Genomic DNA, 15,432 nt, shown 5'->3' with positions numbered 1-15,432 from the left:
TATGTAAGTGTGAGCGTGTGAGAGCATGAGTGTTGAGTGTGTGTGCAAGTGCTGGATATGTGTGAGTGCGTGTGTGTGCACGTGAGCCTGAGTGTGACCATGAGGTGTGAGTGTGAGCGTGTGTCTGAGTGAGCATGAGGTGTGCAAGTGTGTATGTGTGAGCATGTGTGCCTGAGTGTGAGAGTGTTGTGAGCCTGTGAGAGCGTGTGAGTGTGAGCTGTGAGCGTGCGTAAGTGTGAGTGTGTGTGAGCAGGAGAGGTGTGTGTGTGTGTGTGCGCACGAGTGCTGGGAGTGCTGGGATGCTAAAGGAAGGCAGGGAGATGGCAGGGCCTTGCTTCTACATCTACTTCCCTTTACCCCGTCCTCCCTCGAGGCCCACCGCGCGCTCTCCGCTCTCTGTCTCTGTCTCGCTCTGGCCGTGGTTGGTTTTGACTCTGGTTTTTGAGTGGATTGTCAGTGTTGAGATGGGCGGGGTGAGGGCGGAGGCCGGGGAGGCCCGAATACAGGGTGAAGGACGAATACAGGGTGAAGGACGAGGACGAGTGGAGGGCGGGGGACAGGGTGGAGGGCAGAGGATGGGGTGAGGGCCCAGGACGGGGTGAGGGAGGAGGTTGAGGTGAAGGACCAGGACGGGGTGAGGGCCCAGGATGGGGTGAGGGAGGAAGACGCAGTGAGGGAGGAGGTTGGGGTGAAGGACCAGGACGGGGTGAGGGCCCAGGATGGGGTGAGGGAGGAAGACGGAGTGAGGGAGGAGGTTGGGGTGAAGGACCAGGATGGGGTGAGGACCCAGGACGGGGTGAGGGAAGAGGTTGGGGTGAAGGACCAGGACGGGGTGAGGGCCCAGGACGGGGTGAGGGAGGAAGACGGAGTGAGGGAGGAGGTTGGGGTGAGGGACCAGGACGGGGTGAGGGCCCAGGACGGGGTGAGGGAGGAAGACGCAGTGAGGGAGGAGGTTTGGGGTGAGAGACCAGGATGGGGTGAGGGACCAGGACAGGGTGAGGGAGGAGGAAGGGGGGGAGGGAGGACCAGGATGGGGTGAGGGACCAGGACAGGGTGAGGGAGGAGGATGGGGTGAGGAACCAGGCCGTCAGGGGGAGGCAAGGAGGCAGGACGCCGTCTCCTGTGCCCCCTGCCACCGGGGGGTGCCAGCCACTCCCTGGGGGTCTGCTGGCGGCACCGTGACGGCCCGTCCTGTCCCTGTCCCTGTCCCTGTCCCTGTCCCTGTCCCTGTCCCTGTCCCTGTCCTGCAGGCCGGGCCAGCCTTCACGATAAAGCCTCCCTGCGGCTGGAGCAGGTTCGCTCTGAGGACCAGGGCTGGTACGAGTGCAAAGTGCTCATGCTGGACCAGCAGTATGACACCTTCCACAACGGCAGCTGGGTCCACCTCACCATCAACGGTGCGTCCGGGCCGCTTCCTGGGGCCACGCGGGCCGGGGCCGGGGCAGGGGGCGCGGTCAGGGGAGGCCTTTTCCCGACTCTTCTGTCCCTGCTGCGGAGACGAGTCGGCGGGGCTGGGCCCTGGTCAGCAGCTCCCACTGCCTGCCCCCTCGGGGGTCTCCTGGGGCCTCTGGGGCCCGTGGGGTGCACAGGATGGGCAGCTCCCCGGGCACAGGATGGGCTTGCTGTGGGTGGGCGTCCTTGGAGCGAGCGGGGGATGCGGCTCGGGGAGACCGTGCCAGCCCAGGGGTGCCTTCCCACGCTAGTGGCATTCCTGGGGTCCCAACACGACAGGGTTCCTTCCCAGGTTACTATTTTGGTTCCTTGTTCAGTATGTTCACGTGAGCGACACGCGGTGAGCGTCTGCTGTGCGCTAGCGTGCACGAGGTGCTGGGGGAACGAGGGTGACGCAGCCCGGACGCGGTCCCTGCTCGTCCCGGGTTTGCCGTCTAGGAAACTAGGAATCCTGCGGAGCGTCCCCAGCTTGCCGGCGCCCGGCGTTGACGGCGCCCACGAAGCGGATCCGCTGTGTTGACGATGCTTTTTGAGTGTTTGGACAAAGGCAGCAAAGTGCTCTGCGGGGGCACTGGCGGCCTGGCCCCGAGCCTGGCCCTGCTGTGGGTGGGGGTGGGCGGGGGCCTGGGTCTGAGGCTGTGACCCCAGCAGGTGCTGGGCCCTTGCGTGTCTCCACGTGGGGAGTCTTGCGTGTCCCTGGGAGTCCTCCCTTGGGCGGAGATACTCCGGAGGAGCCAGGAGAAGCTGGAACCGTGCAGAGAAATCTGGAGAAGTGGCATGTGTGCTGTGGATGTGCCACACACAGCTTGGGTCCTTCTGGGTTTGGTGTCTGTGACTGTCGGCGCCGTGGGTGGGAGGGAGATTGCTGTCGCTCCTGGCCCGGAAGCTTCTCGCCGTGTCGGTCTGCCCCGAGGGGTGGCCCCGTGTGCCCTGGCGCGTGGGCTCGGGCCGTGTTCCCGGGCGGGGCAGCCTCTCGGGGGCCCGGGAGGACGGGACGTGGCCGGGCACCGGAGGCCCAGGGCTGATCTGGGCTGCCCGGTCCACGGGGTGCACTTGGCTCCTGTCCGGCGCCAGCGACTGATCGGAGGCTTATTTTAAGTCTTTGGTGCGCTGTCCCCACCACACAGCAAGCGTTTGAGTCACCTCCTTTTGATGCCAGCTGTTGTGTGTGCCGAGAATGAAAACTCATCTTAATATTAGCCCAAGCAAAACATAATTAGGAAGGTAAATCTGTTGCTAAAAGCTTCACTGACTGAACGCCGCGCCAAGAGGCCCCACGTCGAATCCCGAGGCTCTCGCGCCCCTCCCGCGCTGGGCTGGATCTCCACGCCCTTTCCCTTGCCTGTGTCCCGTCCCCGCAGCGTCCTCAGCCACCTGGTCAGCCACCGGGTCGCGGCCGTGGCGGGGAGGCACTCCCATGCCCGGGAAGTAGAATTTAGCTGGAAGTTGCGCGTCGTGTTCCCGGCCCGCCTGGGTTCCCCCCGCGCGGAAGTCGGTTCTTGGAGGATTCCTGATTGCTCCGGGGGGACGAGCGTGGGCCGGGACCCGAGAAGGTTGCGTCCAGGGCACGGAGTGAGAGCCGGGTGATGGCAGGCGGCCGTCTGCAGAGGCGGCGGGAGGACGGGACCGTCTTGCGCCGCGTCTGGGCCGCGAGTTGCCTGTGGGGCCGACGCTGGCCCTCCTCCTCCTGGGGACAGGGAAGCGAGGACCTCAGAGGAGCACATCGAGGCCAGGAGGCCGTCGCACAGGCAGGTCCTCAGCCTGGACCGTGCAGAGGCCTGCGGTAGCGTGAGGGTGCTCGTGCCGCCGGTACTTACGCCGTGGGGTGCAACCTGGATCCTGGCTTTTGGGGTTGGCGTGAGTGACCCGCACACCTGGGCCTGGACACGGGGCTGCAGTGATCTTTGTCTCATAATGAAATGAAGTAATGCACACACGCCCACGCACAGATGCACGCGCACACACATGCACGTGCGCACATACCCGTGCCACATATGCACACATGCGTGCACATGCGCACACACATGCCCATGCACAGATGCACATGCATGTGCACACACACCCACGTGCACATGCACACTTGCATGTACACACATATGCAGGCCCATGCACACACCCAAGCACAGATGGACACGTACACACATGTGCGTACACACACGTTCATGCAGACACATGCACACTCGCACGCACACACGTGCACACACACCCATGCACAGATGCACACATACACACATGCACATGTGCTCATACAGGAGTGCACACACCCATGTGCACACACAGATGCACACGTACACAATGCACATGTGCTCACACGTGCACGCACACCCACGCGCACACTCGGATGCACACATACACACGCACATGTGCTCACACATCTCACACATGTGTGCACACGCCCATGCATATATCCACACGTGTGCGCACCCACACACAGATGCACACGTGCACACACGCACATGCCCACGCGCTCACATGTGTGCCCACATGCCACACATATGCACACGTGCACACATACGCCCACGCACAGATGCACACGTACACACGGCCATGCAGATGCACATGCATTTGCACACACACACTCACATGCACATACACGCCCATGCATAGATGCACACACACGCACCCCTTGAGTGTTTCTCCTGTGGCAGGCTGTGGGGATACAGCAGTGGGGTGGGCGGAACCCAGACCCGGAAGGCCGCGCACAGTTGCCGCAGGGCCTTGGGGAAACGGGAGGGAGAGCTTCCGTGAGGGGGCCCTTGCGGAGACCGGACTGGGGAGCAGGACTTACCCAGCTCAGGGCTGGCAGGTGCAGGGGGGCGTTCCAGGCTAAGGGATCAGCGTGCCTGGAAGCCCAGAGGAAGGGAGTCGGTACTCCGGGAAGGCGGCCAGGCTGTTCCCAGGGAGGTGTGGGCTGAAAGGCTAAGGACGTGGCGCCCTCTGCCGCAGGCGCCAGGACCAGGGCCCGCTCACCCTGGGACGCCTTCCCTTACCAGGAGCCCAGCTCCCAAACGGGGAGAACACAACACGCACCCTTCGAGGTGAGAGCTCTCTCCCTTCATCCCCCTCCTCCACCCCGAGTTCTGAGGGCGAATATTTCCTTTATGGGCGGAGAGAGCCTGTACTGCCCACACGCTGTTGCTTCCAAACCAGAATGCTCAGTGTCAGGCATTTTCTGACGGAGATCACCTCTGGAAAATGAAAGGCCCATGAGAAATTAGAATTACAAATGGTCTCATTCTCCGTCTGTGTTTTCCCGAAGACCAGTTGGGTGGAAACAAACCCAATTATGCCTTTATCACATAGAAAATACCCCAAAAGCCCAAGCCAAGTCTTGCTTTAGGTTGGTGAATTACTTGGAGGAAAGGCCAGCCTATTTCTAACCTGCACTATTAATTATAGGGCACTTGCAAAAAAAGAATTAAGCCTGGAAATGCAGCTGGCACGCTAACACCTAATTCTGTAAATAATCGAGAGTCAAACCATTATTTTCCTGAAAACTCGAGATTGTTCAAAGTACTTTCCTGATTAGCACCTAAATAATAAAGTAATTATGTAATTAGTAATTAATTTGTCACTTCAGGACGTAATTTAATTTATTGTCTTTTCTTTTAAGCTTGACACCGGAGGTAATAGAGGCTGTGGCTGTATTACCCGTATTTCGAGGGGCAGGCTTGGCAAGAGGGGCTCTGTTGGAGATGCACACGTTCCAGGGCAGGAGGAGAGGCCTGGGAGCTGAATCTCAGGGAGCTGAGATTCCCGAATCCCTTTGTCAGGATCGGGAAGGCTGTTTGCCATCATTTTTATTAGATTAGACGTTGGATGAGGATTGATGCACTTGAAGGGCAACCGTTGTGTGAGTTTTGTGCGGGATGAAGGATGCTTGATTCACTCAGTATCCACGCCCGCCCCCGAGCCCCGGAGCCCCCGAGCCCTGGAGCCCCCGCCTGCCCCCGTGTGCCCCCGCGTGCCCACGCTGAGCCAGGGGCGCTGGAAGTGACTGAAGAAAGTGGTCTTGTCACGGTCTGGCCCCTGGGAGGTTTTATGGGTTTGAACGTGCGTGGTCTGTAGGTAGGTGTGTGTCTGCGTGTACGCTTCGTCCATCCGTCCCTTCAACACGCATTTGCCGCGTGCTCTCTTATGTGCCAGGAACTGTGCTGGAAGCTGGGCGTGCAGTGAGATGGACAGAAAAGCTCTTTGTTCTCAGGGACAGTCCGTGATCGTGGCTTTAAGGAGAATTAAGGAGTCCAAGGGGGTGGAGAATGCCGGAAGCTGGGTCACGCACGTAAGGCAGAGATGGCATTCTAGCAAAGATTTGCCTGAACCAGAGGAGCGAGGTCTGGGTACAGACAGGACAGCAGAGGCCAAGGCCCTGCGGTAGGAAGACCAGGATGGCCAGTGGGCTGGCGCGCAGGGAAGGGGGTACGCGGTAGCGGACGGGTGGGCGAGTGAGGGGCGGCGGGACCCAGTCTCAGGCACTCCGGCTGGTTCTCTGGAGAGGCCACAGTGCCTGAGCGTCCCGGAGGTCTCAGGTGTCCGGGGAGGTGGTGCTGTGAGAGTGATGGCGGGAGAGCCAACCTTCCACGCCTGCTGATGTGGGGAGATGCCTTTCACACACTTTGTCTCTTATTCCTCCCTCGATCCTGGAGGGCCCCATGTAGGTAGAGCCCTGGGGGGCCGGGAGTAACGTGCCGGCTACCCCACCAGTGGGGCGAGCACTTTAACTGGGGCTTGGCCTCAAGACGAGCTGCACTCGTGCCGCCCCCGCCTGGCCTGGGCCCCAGGGCTGGGGTCCCCGGTGGGGCCTCCTGCTGGTCCACAGGGGACGTGGACCCGGTTGACTCTCCAGGCAGCTCGCACCGACGAGCTGAGGCTGTGACGGCTGCGGGTGCGTATCCGAACCAGGTGGAAATTTGGTCTAAGCTCCAGTCCGCGCAGGTGGAGGTGGGGGGACCAGGTGCAAACTCCGGAGAGCGCTCAGAAAGGAGTCGCCTGCAGATGGGGCCCCTCTTTCTGCTGGATGTTGGGAGGATGCTGGGAAGGGAGGAGCGGGAAGGGAGGAGCGTGCAGGATGCTCGCGGGATCCCCCGCAGCAGCCAGGCCAGTGGTCGCTGTGGGCCCAGGGGGAGCTCAGATAGCAGGTGCCGTGGAAGTGGGGCCTGGCGGGGGGTGGGGGTGGGGGGGGCTGTGGGCATGTCAGGGGGGTGGGGGGAGGACCAGGAAGGACGGAGCTGGTGTGCGCAGGCTGCGCGAGAGCTCCTGTCCGTGCGGGGCACAGAGGCTCAGCAAACCCCTGGGGGCTGCGCATCAGCCCAGTAGGCCCGGTGAAGGTCAGCGATGTGCACCCCGCCAGGCGCACTTTAGACTTTGGGTCTTGCCTCCCCGTGTAAGACTCCCGGGCACGGGGCTAGCCTGTGTCCCCGTTCCTCCGCGTGCCCCAGCACCTCGTGAGGCTCACGTGGGCACACGGCGCGGTGCCGGGCTAGCGCCACCCTGCGTCTCTCTGCAGCCCCTCCCACCTTCACGGAAACACCCCCCCAGTACATCGAGGCCAAGGAGGGTGGCAGTGTGACCATGACCTGCACAGCTTTTGGGAACCCCAAGCCCATTGTCACCTGGCTCAAGGAGGGGACACTCCTAGGTGCTAGTGGGAAATACCAGGTAAGCGTGGTCCTCCTGGCTCACCCTTCCTTCGCCCCCGCCCTCCCTCCACGGCGGCCTCCCACTTCCCGTGACCTGTGTGCTTGGAGGGAGAGGGGCAGGAGGTGCCTGGCTCCGTGTGCCCCCAGTGCTCCATGCCCACCTGGGACTGGCGTCGCTAGGGCCCCATGGGGGGTACTGAGCTCCGTCTCCCCTTGGCCCCAGGTGAGTGATGGCAGCCTGACGGTGACGTCGGTCAGCAGAGAGGACAGAGGTGCCTACACCTGTCGTGCATATAGCATCCAGGGGGAGGCCGTCCACACCACCCACCTGCTTGTCCAAGGTGAGAGCGCTTTCTCTCCTCTCCGTGCCCCAGACCTTTTGCAGGGCCTCCCGGCCCATCTGAGGTGCACCGGGGTTTCCCCAGGGCGCAGCTGGGGTGGCTGGAGAGTGGGCAGCCCGTGGGGACCGGGGCGGGCTCCCCCTGACTGTCGTGCAGTTCGCGGCAGGTGGCACCGTGTCGGGTGGGTTTTGGGTTTCCCCATCTGTCCACATAGTGTCCTGCTGTGCCTCGCTCTTCCCGGGGGAGGGGGCGTCCCTCAGGCTCCCACCCATGGGTGATGGCGTCCGTAAATCTAGACAGACCCCAGGTGTTTGGACAGTACCAAGGGTGTGGGCAGAGCTGGGGTCTGCACGGTCAGCCCCGGGGCGTCGCCGTGTGCCCCCCAGGAGGTGGATTCGGGCGCTGGGGAGGCTGGCTGGGCCGCCAGGGCTGCCGGGGCCGGGTCCTCTCTGTCTCCCCCAACCGGCAGTGCCACCCAGGTCCCTCTGCTGCCAGGAGAGCCGCCCCCTCAGGACGCGGCCAGCGCCAGGAGGCCTGGGGTCTCCCCCCATCTTGACTCTGCTTGCCCCTGCCTCTCCCCCCATCTGCCCCCCTGACCTCCGGCTGCTAAGCGGCACCAGCGTCTTCACTGCTTCAGAGGCCAGATCCTTGCTCAGTACTGAGAGGAGTGGCCTTTGCCCTCCTGCGAGTCCCCCGCTCGGGTTCTGGAGGGCAGGCCGAGGCGTGGGGGGTCGGATGGCCGGTCTGGGAGCCCGGGTTTTATGGAGGCCACGTGCCTGGCAGGGGTGCAGGTGTTCCCAGGCAGGGGCCTGCAGCTGGCTGCGGAGAGGGGGTGGGGGGGCATGTCGTGACCCTGCCCCAGGACCTTTGCATCTGTCGGGTCTGTCAGGAGACTGAGAACCTAAGCCCTGGCGACCGCTAGGGGGGCATCTCCACGACAGCTCCCTCCCCGGGGTCCGGACACCCCGTCCTGAGGCCCCGCAGGCCCCGCTGGGAGGCCTCAGAGCTGTCGCTCTCCCCTCCTGCACCACGTAAGGTCCCGTTTGTTTCCTGTCCGTCCCCCCTCACCAGGGCCTCCGTTCATCGTTTCGCCTCCTGAGAACATCACGGTCAACATCTCCCAGGATGCGCTGCTCACCTGCCGGGCAGAGGCGTACCCCGGCAACCTCACCTACACCTGGTACTGGCAGGATGAGAACGTCTACTTCCAGAAGTGAGCGAGCTGCCCTGCCCTGTGGGGTCCCCAGCCACCCGGCCTCCCAGGGGCGGGGCCTCTGAGCAGGGCGGCCACAGCGGCCCTGGGGCACGGGGAGCCTGCAGTGGGGTGGCCGGCCCTCCCCCCCCCCCCCCCGCCCGCCGCCTGGCCCCGCTGGCTCAGGGGGGATCCTCTCCCCTCCGTGCCGACCCGCCCCTGCTTGTCTCCTTGTGTGTTCGCAGCGACCTGAAGTTGAGAGTGCGGATCTTGATCGACGGGACCCTGATCATCTTCCGGGTGAAGCCTGAGGATGCCGGGAAGTACACCTGCGTCCCCAGCAACAGCCTGGGGCGCTCCCCCTCTGCCTCGGCGTACCTAACCGTGCAGTGTGAGTAGGGACGGGCGGCGGCCACACGTGGTGGGGTTCCTGAAGAGGCCGGCCCTGTGGGCACCCTCGAGAGCGAGGGTCACTGGAGGGGTGGGGCGGAGGCCTGACGGGATGCAGGGGGAGACCGAGGCCTGGGCTGCTGGGCCAAGGGAGGGTAGCTCTGGCCGGACCAAGGATGCCCTGTGAGCTGGGCTCCGTGGGGGCTCCGGGATGGGCAGACCCGAGCGGTCGTGCCTGCGCCGGCGACTGGCCCACCCTCCCCCCGGACTGTGAGCGAGATGCTCTCTGGCGCTTCTCCCCTCAGGTGTGCGAGGGAGGGCAGGTGCACGTGGTGTTGGCTTAGGCTTCCCGCCAGCCCTGCGCGTCCCCTGCCGCGGACGGGCGTTTGGGGAGGAGGGGGCAGACCGTCTCCTGGGGCGACTGGGCCCGGGGGCCGCCGACACCCGGCTCGCCCTTGGCTCTCCACTCGCTCTTCTCCGGAGCTGCCAGGGATCCAAATGGATGGGCCGCCCCTCACGCCAGCACAGCCGAGGGCTTTTGTGCAAAAGCACAATAATTCAGTTGCTCATCTTGAATCCGTCAGCATCGTCCGTGCCTTCCCACCCCCTGGCAAGTGGTGGTGAGATGGAGAGAGGAGGACGAGCGACGAGGATTAATGACTTCCTTTGGTTTGCGGATGGCCCTGTCGCTGTGACTGGGGGCAACAGGCTCCCCATCGCGCGAGGGCCGGTGCGGGACGCGGGACAGCCGGGCCAGCACCGAGCTGTGAGCGAGTGCCACAGCGGAGACCCCGGGCCGCGGGGCGGGTCTCCCGAGGCCTCTGCACGGCTGGCCGGTGACTGTCCCGCGAGTGGGCGCCGCGGCGTCGGGGCCGGGCCGGCCTGCAAGCCCTGCTCCGCCGCTCACCGCACACGGTCGCCGTGTCGGTGTCCATGCAGCGATTCTGGCCGCGCGGGCCAAGGTGTCCCCGTGCCGCCCCTGCCGTTGCCGTCGTCAGCAGCGGGCAGGCTCTCGGCGCGCGATGTCCCGAGTCCCCGGGCATCGAGGACCCTGAGGCCGAAGAAGCAATGTGACGTGACTGGGACGTCGGGTTGGTCCCGCCCAGACCTGCAGTCAGGAACACGGTTTACATGCGACTTCGCCGGTGCCCTGCACTGGGCTGGGCCTTTGTGAAGGGGCCTGGGAAGGGACGGGCCCACCTGCAGGAGCAGAGACCCGAGGGGCGGCCTCCGGAGGAAGACGAGTCCAGGCGGGAGGAAGCCCCGTGGGGGAAGCCATGGGCTGCCGTGCCCTCCCCGTGCCTCCCCGTGTCCCCCCGGTGCCATCTCCTGCTCCCGCGTGTCCCTTTTTACCTCCTTCTTGCCTCCAAAGAGAATCCGGGATGGGGGGCGGGGTGAGGTTTTCAGGTGGGTGAGACAAGGATCTTCATTTCTGCTAAAAAGTGGTTGTTCAGAGGATTTCCCATTCATAAACCTTTTGAAGATCTTGGAGGAAAAAAAAACCCCTACATGCAAAAGTAGGAAGCTGTGTCTAAATATACACCTCGGCCTGGTATTTATGTAATGCTGTTCTCTGAAGAGCTCCGAGTGCTCATTCATCCTCGCCGCCTCACGGGAAGTTCTGGATCTTTCTCCCTGGTAGCCCTCGGGGGACGTTGGGGGAAGAGTCGAAAGGTGATGAGTCACCCACATCACAGGAAGCGCCGCACGCTCTTCTCCCGGGGACTTTTCATCCGTGGCCGCCGAGGTCGATTCTGCATCCCAACCGCACGGAGGGGAAACTGAGGCTGGGGGGGTTGGACAGCGAGCACCGTGGAGAGGAGAGAAAAGAAGCGCCACTGGTCCCGCCTCGCAGCACCTGTGCCTAGGGTGACGCTCCTCTTGGGCTTAGGGCGTGGACGGAGAGGTCAGAGAGGTCAGAGAGGTCAGAGGACCCCGAGCCCGGGTCGAGGAGCTGCTGCTGGGGGGTGCGGTCAAATGTCCACTTGGAGTTTGAGGTCCGGGGGAGGAGCCTCGGGAGCCCTTGCTGTGCCAGGAGCATCGGAGGAGCGTCTGGCTGGGGCAAGCTCCGGGGCCTCCCGACTGGAAACAGGACTCGTGGGGGACGCTGGCGGCGGGCAGCCTGCACGGCCCCTGGGGCGTCCGTCTTGTCCCTCGTGGTGGCCGGCACCTGGCCCCGTTGGGAGCACTGGGGACACACGTGGTGCTAACTGGACGGGGGAAGGGGTGGGGGTGGGGGTCGGGGGTGGCAGGCCCCGGGAGGCCCGCTGTCTGTGTGGCCCCTGGGCCGGGGTGCGCGGGGCCCCGGCCGCTGCCTGGGATCCTCGCTCCTGCACATCCTCGTGCCCTCGTATCTCACCCCACATTGTCGCCCTGCAGACCCAGCCCGCGTCCTCAACATGCCCCCTGTCATCTACGTGCCCGTGGGAATTCACGGCTACATCCGCTGCCCTGTGGACGCAGAGCCGCCGGCCACCGTGGTCAAGTGGAACAAGGATGGCCGCCCGCTGCAGGTCGAGAAGGTGCTAGAGGGATGCCCGTGGGGTCCCAGCGCCGCGCGCCTCCCGATGGCCGAGGCTGCCCCCGAGGGTCCGGTTCCCTGCCTGGGCTCCTGCACTCCCCACCCCACCTCTGGGGGTGCAAAGCTGCTTGGGGGGGGTGGTCTGCGGGGCCTGAGTCCCTGGCCCAGGCTGGCTGCTGCTCTGCCTCCCCGGCCGGCCGGAACCCCTGCCCTGACACTGGCTCCCCGCTGTGCTGTCTGCTTGGGCAGAACCTGGGCTGGACCCTGATGGAGGATGGCTCCATTCGGATTGAGGAGGCCACAGAGGAGGCCCTTGGCACTTACACCTGTGTGCCTTACAACACCCTGGGGACCATGGGCCAGTCTGCTCCCGCACGGCTTGTCCTGAAGGTGAGTCTGGGGCTGAGTGGCTGTGGAGCGGGCGCCCCGAGCGCTGGGCGTCACCAGGTGGCCGTGTCCTCCCTAGGACCCCCCGTATTTTACGGTGCTACCAGGCTGGGAATATCGGCAGGAGGCTGGCCGGGAGCTGCTCATTCCCTGTGCTGCTGCCGGGGACCCCTTCCCCGTCATCACGTGGAGAAAGGTACCCCCGGGTTCTGGAGCCTGGGAAGTGGGGCGGCGGTGGGGGGGGCAGTGAGGGGGAGAGGAGGGGACGGGGCTTGGTGGGGGGACGGGAGGAGCAGGTTGCGGGGCCTGGTAGCAGCTCTGCTGGGAGAAGGTGGGGTGCAGAGGAGTGGGGTGGGCCCCCTGCGGGAGGGGCAGCAGGGGCGGGCTGAGACTTGGGGTGCCCCTCGCTCCTCCGGCCTCTGATGTGTGGGTGGCTTCTCTTCCTCCCTGCTGACCTGGCTCCTCCCCTGGCGCCCTGCCCTGCCTTCCTCCTGCCCCCTTGTTGGCCAAGGTAGGGAAGCCCAGCAGAAGCAAGCACAACGCCCTGCCCAGCGGGAGCCTCCAGTTTCGAGCCCTGAGTAAGGAGGACCACGGGGAGTGGGAGTGCATCGCCACCAACGTGGTCACCAGCATCACTGCCAGTACCCACCTGACCGTCATCGGTACGGGGGCTGCGGGCAGGAGGGCTGCGGTCTGGGTGCTGCACACGGTTGCCCACTCTGGGTGCTGTGCACAGTTGCCTGCTCTGGGTGCTGCGCACAGTCTGCCCGCTCTGGGTGCTGCGCACAGTCACCTGCTCTGGGTGCTGCGCACGGTTGCCTGCTCTGGGCGTCTCTCCTGAATCGGCCCGCCTCGGAACTGGGAGCCTGCCACGTGCAGCCCTAGCCCTCTAGACGCTGCCCGAGGGAAGGGGCCAGGGGGCCTGTCCTGGGGGATCTTCCTCGGGCGAGATGCCCCCAGCAACACCCCCAGGCAGACCGAGGCATGTGCGTAGGCAGGAGCAGCTGCTGGGGGTCTGTGTCCAGAGCCCGGGAGGGGTCTCGGGAGGGCCCAGCGTGGAGGTTCCTGGTGCTGCCGCGTCCCCACGTAGCCGCCCGTGGGTGGAGAGGCGGTGGCGCCAACCGAGGCCAAGGTGGCAGGCGTTGCCGCAGTCTCAGGCCCTGTACCCGGTGGTGCCCGTCCCCTATAACCCGAGGCGAGAGCGGATAGCCCGGTGCACCCCGTTGGGCCCGGGCCTGGCGTGGGTCGCACACCTCGCGGGCATCGCACCGCCGGGCAGCGCGGGCTCAGGACGCACAGGCGGGAAGCTCTTAACAGTCGTGTTGCGCGGCCTGTCACGCCGGCGGTCGGGTGGCATGTGGCTCTCGTGGGGCCGGAGGACCTGGCGGGTCGGGGGCTTTCTGGCTTTGCCTGTGAGCTCCGGGGAGAGTGTGTGCTCGGGGGGAGCCCAGGACTTCGGCCCGGGGTGACGCAGGCTCCAGGTTCCCTTCGCTCAGGCCGAGTGCTCCGGGAGGCACGGGGCGGGTTTCCTGCCGCAGCCCTGCTGCGCGGGCGTCGGCTCCTCCGGGGTCCCCGAGGGCCCCGAGCGCCCCCTTGGGCACTGCCCTCGCCACCACGCGGTGCCGCTGCGGCCCGGCTCGCTGGGCCCAGCTCGTTTTGGTCTGAGAGGACTCCGCTTGGTCTCCAGGCACCAGCCCCCATGCCCCGGGCAGTGTCCGGGTCCAGGTCTCCATGACAACTGCCAACGTGTCCTGGGAGCCAGGCTATGATGGAGGATTCGAGCAGACATTCTCAGTTTGGTACGGACCTCTGTGAGTCACCCCCGCATGCTTTGCTCTCTGCTTCTCCCTCCCCGACCCCCGACTTCAGGCAGCCCCCGGGGGGTAGACGCTAGGAGGAGGAGACGGTTCTTGGCCTGCTAGGCCTCCCGGCCGCGAGGTGCGTGGACGCGGTGACTAGCTCTTGGGGACTCCGGGCCCTCTCTGCCTTCCGGCCTGGAAGGTTTGGGACGCCAGCTTAGCTTGTGGCCCGACGTGACCACCGGCCTCTGCTGCTCCTTCCCCAGCTTATCTCCCGGCCCCCTTTTGTGTCCTTGGATCATGCTCCTTTGAGGTTCCTCTGCCCTCTGGAGTCTGGAGGAGACTCCGGGGATCTTCAAGGGCGTTGTGCAACAGCCCGGCAGGAGGCGTGGACTCTAACTGTTATGCCGTGGCTTCCCCAGGGGTTCCAGGAACCCGTTGGAAGTGGTGCTTGCCTTCCGGCCTGGTCTTCAGCATCTCCTTTCCTCCAGGACCCTGTGTCTCTATCTGTGTTTATGTCTCTCCTGCTCAGTTGGCCAGATGTGGCGATGGGAGATCTTTGCCCGAACCTCGGGGGTAGGTTAGGGAATCTCAGAGATGCACACATCAGGCTGAGGTCGGGGGGCACCGCAGGGGTGGAGAGGGGGACCTGTAGCTGAGCTCCTTCCCGATCCCCACGGAATTCCCTCCCTGTCCTGAGCCGGGGACCGGCCCCCGCAGCGTGGGACACCGCCGAGCAGGAGGGTGGGTCCTCCTTTCAGACCTGCCTCATCTGGGGGTGCACGCGTAGTCAGGCTCACCCGGAGCCTGGGAGGGAGGAGACACCCCTGCAGAGGGCAACTCAGGGACGTTCAGGGAGGGCCCTCGATGCACTTCTCGACAGCCGGGGAGCTGCCCCGTCTCCCACCATCAAACATGGGGCCCGTGCCCCGAGCTTCCCAGGGGCCCGAGCTCTGGATGGGCGGGCTCCCTGGGCCTCCGGGGGGAGTGTGGGGGGCTCTGCGAGTTGCAGCCAGAACATCCTCCCACCTTTACCTCTGCTCCTCCTGAGGCAGGGGGCGGGGGCGGGGGGGCACACCCCCGCAGGTGGCCCTGCAAGCATCGCCGTGAGGCCAGGTGGCTGAGTGTCCAGGGCAGGGTGTTTGGCCGGGCCGAGCCGTGTCTGGGGACAGCCAAGTGGCAGGTGTGGGCGTAGACGGGGTTTCCCTCACTGCTTGTGGTCCTGCTCCACGCTGCTGCTCATCTGCACCGCTCTGTTACACTCCGCTCACTTGCTTTGGTGCCGGGGGCGGGCATGGGGGGGCCGGGCGGTTGTGAAGTGGGGGAGGTCGCCTCCCCCCCTCGCTGAGTGGCTCTGACTCCCGGGACTGACTCAGACGTTTGGCACTAGCTTCCTTTCTCGGCTGTGCTTTCTGCTGCCTCAGCGTCCAGGGTGGTGAGCCCTTCCTTGTGGGGGGAGCCTGCGGGGGGCGGGGGGCGTCCACCAGGCGGCGGCTCGGGGATGAGGCTGGCTGGGGCCGGGTCTCGCGGGGTGATGTCTCCTCCCCGTGGCGAGGCCGGGGCACTGCACCTGCACACAGGCCGCGGCTGAGCCGGGTGGGGCGGGCGGTCCACAGCAAGGCCTGCAGCAAGGCCTCACCCTCGCCCCAGGGCGTCTCCGTGCTGGGGACCCCCCCCCATGGTGAGTTCTAACCCTTAAAGCCTGAAGGAT

At 65.1% G+C, this 15,432-nt stretch overlaps 1 protein-coding gene across 4 annotated transcripts in view; it reads left to right on the top strand.

Annotated features, from left to right (window-relative positions):
* The window catches only part of IGSF9B (immunoglobulin superfamily member 9B), a 56,602-nt gene that overhangs the window by 12,205 nt on the left and 28,965 nt on the right, over positions 1–15,432 (top strand). For 3 of the 4 annotated variants that reach the window (XR_013377168.1, XR_013377167.1, XM_077894228.1), the window contains exons 3-12: positions 1,251–1,397; positions 6,959–7,110; positions 7,315–7,432; positions 8,504–8,645; positions 8,870–9,015; positions 11,394–11,536; positions 11,785–11,925; positions 12,002–12,118; positions 12,434–12,584; positions 13,610–13,733. Coding sequence is in view for 2 of the 4 variants with exons in the window: in XM_077894228.1 (XP_077750354.1) it covers positions 1,251–1,397; positions 6,959–7,110; positions 7,315–7,432; positions 8,504–8,645; positions 8,870–9,015; positions 11,394–11,536; positions 11,785–11,925; positions 12,002–12,118; positions 12,434–12,584; positions 13,610–13,733 (1,381 nt within the window). In the remaining 2 variants the exon portion in view is untranslated. The remainder of the gene's footprint in view (positions 1–1,250; positions 1,398–6,958; positions 7,111–7,314; positions 7,433–8,503; positions 8,646–8,869; positions 9,016–11,393; positions 11,537–11,784; positions 11,926–12,001; positions 12,119–12,433; positions 12,585–13,609; positions 13,734–15,432) is intronic. The other variant, XM_077894229.1, reaches the window with a different exon arrangement.

Source organism: Canis aureus, chromosome 3 (assembly GCF_053574225.1).
Source record: "Canis aureus isolate CA01 chromosome 3, VMU_Caureus_v.1.0, whole genome shotgun sequence".
NCBI classification, from domain to species: domain Eukaryota; kingdom Metazoa; phylum Chordata; class Mammalia; order Carnivora; family Canidae; genus Canis; species Canis aureus.
Note: the sequence above shows the minus strand (reverse complement) of the source record. Positions and strands in the feature narration are given on the sequence as shown.